We start from the raw sequence: 10,604 nt of genomic DNA on the forward strand, positions 1-10,604 counted from the left end.
TGAACCTGTAACGAAACTGACCCAAAAATCTAGGTCATTGTTTTTTCCTCCTCAATGATATTACTGAAGTACGTTTCGGACGGAAAGTGATCATCTGGGTCTGTCGAAAAAGTGAGAATAAACTGTCGATGGAACGTAAATTTGATAAGGGATTAGAAAGCTGAAAACAGAGCTTCCGTCCAAATTGGTTCAGATCAAAGATTCAGTTTTAGAGATTCAGAGATCAATCGATTTATCCAGTTCCGGAGCTCAACAGCAAGAACAGAGACGGTCACAGATCAAAAACCTTCTCTCTCTCCGATTTTGCAAGAAATATATTCTTACAACCAACAGAAAAATGTACAAATAAATTGAATATAGAATTTATAATTACGAGTAGTAGAAAAGAGAAGTCTGTTGCTTGATCGTTCTCCGGCGAGGTCGGTGGGTTTTTGGGCGTTGCAGCGGCAAACTCTTCTTTTCCCTCTTTCGTCGCTCTACCGGCGAGACGACAACGGCCCTACTTGGTAATTTAACATAGTTTATTGATATATATATATACACAAGTGTAAAAAGACAATATTACCCTCGTATTTTAACCGTTAGAAGCACGTGGTCATTAAAATTAATGGTCAGATAGGTGAGCCATCAATACGAAAATATGCTTAACGAAACCCTATGATTGCAAAAAAGAAAGATCATCAGGTAGACGAATGGTTCACAAATCACAACCATGGGAGGCCGGAGGTCTTGGTGGCTGCTGTCTTCTTCACTTTTGCTCAGATTGCCTAACCAAGATCAGTATGATGTTGTACAAAGATTAGTTTCTTAATTCTCTCTCTCTCTCTCTCTCTCTCTCTCTCTCTACAAACATGTTGAACATAAATCATGTTAAGGGTTGCTAATCCGCATCCTTATCTTCATTCTCGGCAATTCACTCCATTGTGAGCGAAAAAAATGAGTTGTTTGTAACATGCAAGGTTCCAAACATCACTACTCAAATCAGATTTTTTTTTTTTTTTTAAAGAACTAAATTGCTTAGGATGAGTAGTCTTCATAAGCTTGTTGGCATGGATCAAATTTCTGTCATGTGGCAAATCAAAACGGGCCCAAATTTTTTGGATAAATAGACCTTAGGCTGCCCCCAATATATATATATATATATATATATGTCGAGTTTCAGTCAAAAAGAGTTTGCCAAGTTATAAAATAAAGTTAAAGTCTAAGGACTACAAGAGGGTGCATGGGTATATTGTTGGTGGTGGAAACATCCTATTTCTGACATGAGCAATGCACGGAATCACAAAAATATATGTGTAGATGTAACAAGTACAATAAATTGAACAAAAACATACACAAGAGGCTAGAGTTTTATGTAGTTCGACAAAACCGCCTACATCCACAGAGTGAGTCCAATCTTCAACTATGAATCAGAAGTGAATCCAATCTCTTGTATTGAGACTTCAACTCTTTAATTTATTGAATTCATGGGGTTTTAAATCCTTATATTCAGGAGGCTTGAATTCGTGATATTTAACTCTTTGAATTTATGACATTTTAAAACTATAAATATAGGGAAGGGGGAGCTAAGAGGTACTATTGGGGAATTTTTGCTCTACTGTCTTGTGAAAACCTTTATTCTTCTCCATCCTTGCATGGAGAAGATATTCTTCCTCTTCTTGCAAATAGTTGTTACCTTTCTTATCCCTATGAATTGTCAACTTATTATGTACCAAAATAAAAGAATTGTCAACTTATTAAAGGGTTGTATTGCGTAAGAGGATTTGTGTTTATAGATTTAGATAACTCTAAGCCTTATCATGTGATGAATTGAATACCCAAATGTTACATGAGATAGATCAATTGAATAAATAATAATAATAATAATAATAATAATAATGATAATCATTATCACCAGACAATCACTACTATAATGACAAGATTTATTTGCAAGAAATACTTCATATAACTTCAAGAATCAAAATGACAAGTTTTTTCCCCACCTCCACCACCGCGCCTCCTCTTTCTTCTTCTTTTTCTTTTATTTATTTATTTATTTTATTGTTCTTCGCAAAGAGGACTTTGATGAAGTTGCAAATAGAAATAGGTTTCTATCACAGAGGAATATTTTCGTACAACAGTGATGTGACATATTTTTCAAGAGTTGGAAGACATTGGTCTTCATTGTAACTATACATCACAGGGACCATCCTTGCAAAATTTAATGAAGCCCTTTTGAAGGACGGTGAGAATGAGCTTGATGAGAGGCATTCCCTATTGAGTTCCTTCCATGAATCTGAAATCATATCAAAGACATGATCTTGAAGACTTTCAATTGAAGAAACCCCATGTTCCTTCTTGTAACACTCAATGTATGATCCATCGTGCCCTTCTTGCTTTTCATCCTATCAATCAATCAAAACAAAATTTTGGTTAGTAACTTGAAAAGATGGTTATTAGAACTAGGTTTTCTTGAATCCATTCACCATGGGGCATCGAGACCCTACAATAGGGGTGGGGGGATGTTAGGTGGAGAGTGGCAGGGTCACATCTAGATTATCCCATCATTCCTCCATCGGATTAAGAAAACCTTATTTTACTTATAGGTTGCCACACACCAGACAATGATTTAAAAAAAAAAAAAAAAAAAAAAGTATAATGTCTTTTTGCATTACCTTGGCGCTTCCCAAGTCATCCCACAAACGAAGAATTGTTGCAAGGCGAGATATTAGGGCCGGCGTTTGTTCCAAACGATGAACACTCTCCTTGGTTAGACCTTGGCCCAGCAGAAAGAATGCATGAACTGACAACAAAGGTAATCCTGAGCTTATTGTTCCATTCCTTAGGTAATCCTTTGCCTTAGGCACTTGCCTAGAAGCAAACCATTTGGCTTCTACTAGAAATGCATCACAAAGGGTTGCCCACTGCATGGAATCAGATTTTACACAAAAATTAGCTATCAGGAACTTGAGAAAATAATTCATTAATTATAATCACAAATTAGTAATTCATAATTATATTAAAAAAATAGATTAATACCGCTTTCTGTAAGGTGCCGACGGGGTTCCACCCATGTTCTTTAAGGACTTTATCACTGATTTCATTGGTGATATTGTCAAGAGCCTTGAAACAAATCTTCATGTAATCAGGCAATCCATCTATAACTCCAGGTTCCCATCTACATGTAATGAAATTGATAATTAGAAATAGATTAACTTGTTTATAAGTTCGATAAATTAAAGATGTTGATTAAGGAGCTAGCTTACTTGTTCACTGCTTCAGTAAAGAGAATAAGTTCATCAAGTGTTCCATGAACATCAAAAATATCGTCAATTATGTAGACAAGTGAGATGGTTTTTGTGAGATGGATGCGTTGCTCAGAGTGCTTTGGATCTGATAGAACTGTCATAGGCCATAGGTACCATTTTAATGGTTGGTCTCTAGCAAACTTCAACTTTTTTGATAAACCCATCTCTGTCCACCACCTAATTAACATAAAAAATTAAGCTCCCATTAGTTAGCAGACATTGATTGATATTCCCATCAAACAATCAAAATTGGAATCCAATAAAAGATGCTTCAATCACTTACTTAAAAATCTGATAAAGTTCTTGTTGATGTAAGGATTGAACGATGTTAAAATCCATTCTTGCAAGTTCCTGTATTAGACTATTCCATCCAGGTGTGCATTTAGAACTGAGGTAGTCTCTGACCTTGAACCTTGCCAAGTTCTTATGATAAGAATGCTCCAATGTTTCACCTACAGCTCTAGCCATTTCTGGTTTGAGAGTTCTCATCTTAGCATTAAGGTGCTTGTGAGCAAAGTCCTTGGCTTCATCAAGTGTATCTTCTCCTTCCATTCCTAGATGTGAAGCTTCATATAAACTCTTCAATCCTCTTATGTCTTCACTCAATTCTCCTCTAAAGTGACCTCTCTTGTCAGTGAACTTGTGGAAGACATCTGCTTTAACATTAATAATAACCAAGTCAATTATGAGCTTGGCTCATGCCCCATGTGGGGATGGGTGGGGGTGCTCCGGTGTGACAGCTCTGGAATGTGCCCACCCTCCCCACATGGAACCGGCTGATACAGATTCTACAAGAGTAACTATACCTGTAGGAACATAATAACCAGCTTGCCTCAACAATCGGAAATGTAATGCGTTGCAATGCAAGTTGGCATTGACAGAAGAATTGAAGACTTTATAATGTTTGTGTAAAACTGTATCGATCTCTTCTTCAAAATGGTAATCGATGCAAAGGCGTTGCAATGCATCAACCATTATCATACTCTCTAATGGATCCTCAAGTTCCTGGAGCATAAGCCTAGTTTCCTTGCATTTCTCAGCGTGTTTCACTCGAAGTCCATCCTACAAGTGAAGCAATAGTGTGAACTCATAGACTAAGAAATTAAGAGATTATCAAGAATCAAGATACCTATTTCAAACAAAGAAATTAGGCACAAATTAAAAGGTTTTTTTTTTCCTCATTAAAAGAAAAAACTATAATTTATTTAATCAAAATCGGCAAAAGAGAATCTCTTGCAGAGATAAGAAAAGTGTAGAAGGAAATAAGGGCATGAAAGGAACCACACCCTAGAAAAACATAATTTATGTAGCGGCAAAACAGTCGACGGTGAGGTGCGGTGAGCATCCAACGGCTAGGATGCATGGCCGTGCCCCTCCAATCATTGAATACTCACTACACCTCACCTCTCACTACGAACAATTTGGACTCATTTATATACACCAAAAGCAAGGAAATGAGATCTAAGAAAACAAATTAAACATAGTAAGATGCAAAAAGTAAAGTTCTGTTCTTACCATATTGTAGCTGGGAGGTTTAGTAATAAGCCTCAGGGATTCAGGGATGCCTCCACCATAAGCTAATGACATGGTAGGAACATTGATAGAATTTGTTCTTCTAAATTTTTGGGTTCTGTTTAGAGGAAGTGGAGAAGGGGTGGAAGAGGCAAAGCTGCTACCAAAGACGGCCATAGAGAATGATTTCAAATTTTCAGAGAGAGTCCAGTGATACCAAATATTTTTGGTAACGAAGTGATGATAAGTTTTTGCAAGGAATCTCAATTTATAGTAGTTTTAGGGGGAAAAGATGAGGTAGGCCTCAACTGTGTGGTTCAACTTTCAATCATGGACAATATGAAAAGCGTAATGAAGAAAACTTAAAATACCATTCACATGGAACTTATGTGGTAGTCAAAAAAATGGAATCTAAATGAACATTTTAAAAAATATCATAACCTAGGAGAGTATTTGTGAATCTTAGGGGCAAGTGAATATTCCATTTCTTCAGCTGCAATCCCAGGTAGTAACCATGAGCGTGGGATCCTTTAATTTTTTTTTTTTTTTTTTTTGGTGATAAAGACATAAAGATGGACTGACGTACGTCATAGTGCTAACCACATGAATTCGGGCCTACTTAGGCATCACCATGTCAATCAGTTCCTAATAATAATTTCGGGAATAGAGCTCTCCCTGACCCATGCAAGCGCATCTGGGCATAGATAAGAGATCATGGGGGAATTTTTAGATTTTTCGTAAAGGTGGGGACGTCCTTTCATCATCTTCTATATTGAAAGGAGAGGGTTTTCAATCAGGCGATCAATAAGTCTGACCTAATCGGGCTTCGGATATCTCCACTTTAAGATTTTGCATCGTGAATCGATCTTTGTAGAACACGTCATCCTTTTCATAAATGGTCGGTGAGTATTGGTCTTTAATCATGTTCTCAATAATTGAATCTTAATTGGACTAATGACACATTAATTTTTAGACGGACTTTAAACGTATTGGATTGGGGTAAACAAGCTCTCTAAGTGGACTCTATACATGTTTTAAACATGTCGGCTGAGTAAACAAGTTCTCTAAGTGGACTCTAAACATATTTTAAACATTTCAGCTTGAGTTAATCGGTTAGTCCTGGTTGGGAGCCCGTCGGGTAGCACCTTTGGACAAGAAACAATCTGATATTAGTCGGGCTCGGTTTGAGCCCAACACATTAATGAATAAGATGGAAATGTTTCGAGTTTCGAGTTTCGAGTTTCGAGTTTCGAGTTTCCCGATCAGGCTCAATCGGGTCAGCCATTGTAGGCCTCAAATTAACACCCCTATCTGAAACCAACCAATGATGTTAGGAACTGGTATCCGTCTCTGTCAATATCAATCTGGATTAATACTTGTAAATATATATCATCTTATAGGATTCGAACCTATATCGGCTTAGATTGTCCCAATATCAATCAGGATAGGTGCATATCGGTCTGTATTGGCCTGATATCAGCCATATCAATCTACAAGTTTTTGATGATGTGATCCAATATGGATCGGTATCTGATCAAGATCCGATATCAATCCTTGAGCTGGATTGGCTAGGAAACAATACGTATGGGCCTCTACTAATATTGATACTGCTCCAAAATTGATTACTGACCCATGAAGCAAGTGGTATAGAGGAGCGCACCAATAAGGTGTGAGAATATGGTATCATATATTGAGAGGACAACAATGTCATTTCATGTGAGGAGAAAGACAGAGATGCCATTGCACCTTGTCCCAAAGGGTTAGAGAACCTTCTTCTTAATTTTAAATAGGGAAAAGGGTTTTTGTTCGGAAATGTGGCTCCTGCACCAGTGTCCTATCCAAAGAGAGGACACACATGCATCGACTGGAAGGGACGCAGTTGTTACATGCGTAAAAGGGATGGAAAAAATATTGGAAGAAATTAAAAGAAAATAAAATAAAAAGAAGAAATTGAAGAGAAAATAGGGAAAAGAGGGTGGCTTTACGAATGAAGCTGACGTCTGACGTGGATAAGGAAGTCTACCTTAGCTCATAAAGTTTAATTTGGTTCAAAAGTCCATTTTCCATTAGTCTTCTACTAATTTATAACATACATACATTCATGGTTACATAACTTCTCTTCCCATGATGGCCACATAGCCACGATACTACCCGTACTGTATTAATTAAAATAACTTCCTACATCCACTAAAACACCCATGATAATTAAAACCCATAATTACTTAAAACTAATAACAAGATAACTACCCATCACACACAATAGTCATGTACACGCCTCTTTCCAAGAGGAAACTTATGATAACTTGTGACTGAGAGAATCCGCCCCATGCCTATATAGTATATGGCATCTCTTCCTTGGTACATAATAGCGGTGGTCATTTTGCACGCGTGTTTGAAAGTGCGCTCTTGTAGAAAGACAACACTTTCCAAAATGGCTATTTTGCGGGCACCCCTCTCAATCAAAATAAATAAGTGATCTCTCATACCCAAGGAAATGTCTGTATTAGATTCTATTGGAGACGTGGCTCAAGCTAAAGTTTCTCGGGACCTAAGCAAACCAATCCAATTGGTTTTGGATTTTTAATAGTTTTTAAAAAGTTAAAGTTTTTCTTTGGTAAATATTTTTAAAAATTAAACCGACACCAAAATTAATAAGGAGTTTGATTGATCCGTTTGGTTTAATCCAGTTGATTTTAGTCAGTTCAAGTGATCCGGTCTCATTTTTTGACAATGATATGAAGTTCTATGAACTCTCAATTCAATAACTACTCTTGGAACAAAAAAACATAAAATAGGGGGCCGTGGTTGAGGATAAAATTTTGATTGCTACCAAGTTGCAGCTAACTACAGAAGTGAATTATTCCATTCTTTTCACAGCAAACAGACTGCAACCCAGACAACAGCAACAGTCAAATTTTATTCGTGGTTATAAGACTATGTTCAACCTTTTTTTATTTATTTTTAAACAAATTCTACAAATAGATAGGGGAATACAGTTGGAGGGAAGATTCATTAATAAAAAGGTCCTGATTAGTGTCAAATTAGAATCAAAATAACAAACCAAAACCAGTCACTTAAAACCAAACCAAGTTTTTTATTTTGAAAAGTGATAGTCCACCCATTGAGTTTAGTTTTTATATAGACTAAAATCCATCAACTTGAATCATATAAACAAAAAATAATATGTATAAATCGAATGAAAAAAAAAAAAAAAAAAACCATTATAAAGAGTTCTTGAGGTCAAATCTGATTGGGCCTAACTATCAAAACAAAATTCAATCAAGGAACCCATGGTCATAACTCAACAATTGATTGGAAATGCTAGACTTCTCTAAACAAGGACTTTTTGACAAATAGATATAAATACACACAAGTTTTCTGGTCTATCAATCAAGCAAATGACACCATGGTTTGAAGTGTCAAACCGTAGAAATGGAATAAACCCCACCCCCTATTTGATGAATTGTTGATAAGACACTCCTTTTTTATTTAATCTTCCTATTTTACCTTTAAAAATGCATGTTCGTCAATTCAATGAATCTCTTCCCATACTTCTTCTCCAAGTAACAATGAGAGAAAAAGGGACCTATAACTAAATGTTGAAGGCTATTTCTATGTTATCACCTATCTTGGCCATATGGATTGATGATTTGATCAATTTCAATTACTACCACATTTTAAATTTAATGATTTGTTTTAGACGACTTGTGCTGAACCCAACTATCTAACTACTTGTTAGTGAGCTTGAAACTCATCTCCTTCTTTGATGGTCATTAATTCAAGCTTGCCTTGTCAAATCAATCATTGATCTTGGTAAGATTGGTGCTCTAATTTTATAAAATTGTTTTACGAACCATTTTTCCATTTGGTACATTAAAGTCAAGAGTCGAGACACGATTTTTACGTGTCCTTATTTCTTTTTGTGTTGAAAGGTCTCTTGGTATCCACATTTAATTGGTCTCGATAATGCATGTTGTGTGCCAAATCTGCTGGTGAGAAAAATTTTCGGAATAGACCCAACAAGAAAACTCAACCTGAAATTTTTCAAAAGAACAACTACTTCAACTTTGTCCACTTTGGCAACATTACATACTTTTTTCTATAAAGTAAAAAAAAAAAAAAAAAAGTGTCACTATCTCAACAAGTGGCTTTAAATCCTAACCTTAATAAGATTTAATTATCTTTACATGGGTTGATTTCATTTGGCTCCTTTAAGGAAGATGGATAAATTCTCTAATCTAAGGCGTGAATGAAATTTGGAAAAAATTAGATCCATACAATCTAGGGTTATTATCTATCTGAAGCATCCAAAACAATTTTGCTTTCTTAAGAATGACCTTTTGATTGAACAATCCTCTAGTTATCGTTCTCTATTCACTCTAGTTGAGAGAATCCTGAGGAAAAACATTTTGTTTCTACCAAGCTGAAACAATATATCAATAGCTCTAGTAAACTAAAGTCATCGTTTAATGATCCCTCTTATTAAACTTTATGTCATCATCAACTCTCACCCCTATAATAAATAATTAAAAAATCTTTCTCCATTTTGTTGAAAGATTCAAATTTTACAAGGAAAATATTAAAGAAAAACTGGATCCATCTTATAATGTCAAAACATTATGTCTTGGACTCATGACTTGAGATTACATGTCTTTACCATTCAACAACCCTTGAGTCCTCATATCGATCAAATGCCATCTCACCCACTGTGTCATTGAGGCTTTGAGTGAATTTATGCCATTATGCCAAAAACATATTATCTTTCTATTATAATAAATAGAAATTTTAACCCAACTTCAAAAAAAAATCATGGTGGGCATGCATTGTTTGTTTGTATTAATGGTGAGCTGTTAACTTTATTTATTTATTTTTTCTTTCTTTTTCTCAATATGTAAAAAGTGACAAACAAACTAACATGTGTTGTCTTTTATAAAAATGATAAAAGAAAAAGTAATACTATGTCTAAATTTAGAGTTAGTGACAAGCAAACTAACATGTGTTGTCTTTTATAAAAATGGTAAAAGAAAAAGTAATGCTAAGTCTAAATTCCAAACTTTAACGAGAATCCTAAAAAGGGGAAACAAATTCAAATTCTGTCACATAACTAATGAAAGGACTATGCTTGCCAACCAATATTTTGTTTGATTAGAGGACGCTTCCATGTGGCTCAAAATTTGAGGCTTGTCATGAAAGCTTTACATTTACAGAGCGTGTAACGCATTTCTTATTCATAATGTTATGTGGAACTGTGGAACTCCGCAACAATATTGTATATCATCCTCTTTTTTAACTTTTTTTTTTTTTCTTTGAGGATGGGAATGGGGGATGGGGGGTGAAGGAGGGAGGGGGGGTGAAGGAGTGTTAATTTTGGTAAAACTTTATGTATCTATATTATTATAGAGATGCAAATATATAACACGATAATTTTAAACAATGAAACAAAATATATAGGCAATATATTTAACTTCTCCTCAAAAAATCAGCTTGAATTTTGATACAAATGAATGAAAGTGACTGGAAGGAAGGATAAATTTAATAATATATTTACTTGTTGTTGTAGTGATGGAACAAAGGGAATAACAAGTTTCACAAAACAAATGACGATGAATAAAATGACAATAGATCTTCGTATGCTAGTTTGTGTATTTGTAGAACAATTCATTATGAGTATTTTGAGTAGCATTCTTGTCGTTACAATACATAGTGATCAAAGTTGAGAAGGTGATACTAGGAGCCAATGTTGCCAGATAAGTTTAGGGAGCGCACCAGTAAGAGTATGGTATTCTCCATTTTGGTACTAAAACA

General features: G+C 35.4%; 1 protein-coding gene across 1 annotated transcript; it reads right to left on the reverse strand.

Annotated features, from left to right (window-relative positions):
* Nucleotides 1-1,905: 1,905 nt before the first annotated feature.
* On the reverse strand, nucleotides 1,906-5,035 carry LOC122059660 ((3S,6E)-nerolidol synthase 1-like). Its single transcript, XM_042622598.1, has 7 exons — nucleotides 4,803-5,035; nucleotides 4,094-4,349; nucleotides 3,571-3,940; nucleotides 3,246-3,464; nucleotides 3,019-3,157; nucleotides 2,655-2,903; nucleotides 1,906-2,384 (listed from the first exon to the last, which is right to left on the reverse strand). The coding sequence occupies exons 1-7, from the start codon at nucleotides 4,974-4,976 to the stop codon at nucleotides 2,094-2,096; spliced, it is 1,698 nt and encodes a 565-aa protein (XP_042478532.1). The 5' UTR covers nucleotides 4,977-5,035; the 3' UTR covers nucleotides 1,906-2,093.
* Between the last annotated feature and the right edge of the window lie 5,569 nt (nucleotides 5,036-10,604).

This window comes from Macadamia integrifolia, chromosome 13 (genome assembly GCF_013358625.1).
Source record: "Macadamia integrifolia cultivar HAES 741 chromosome 13, SCU_Mint_v3, whole genome shotgun sequence".
Lineage (NCBI taxonomy): Eukaryota > Viridiplantae > Streptophyta > Magnoliopsida > Proteales > Proteaceae > Macadamia > Macadamia integrifolia.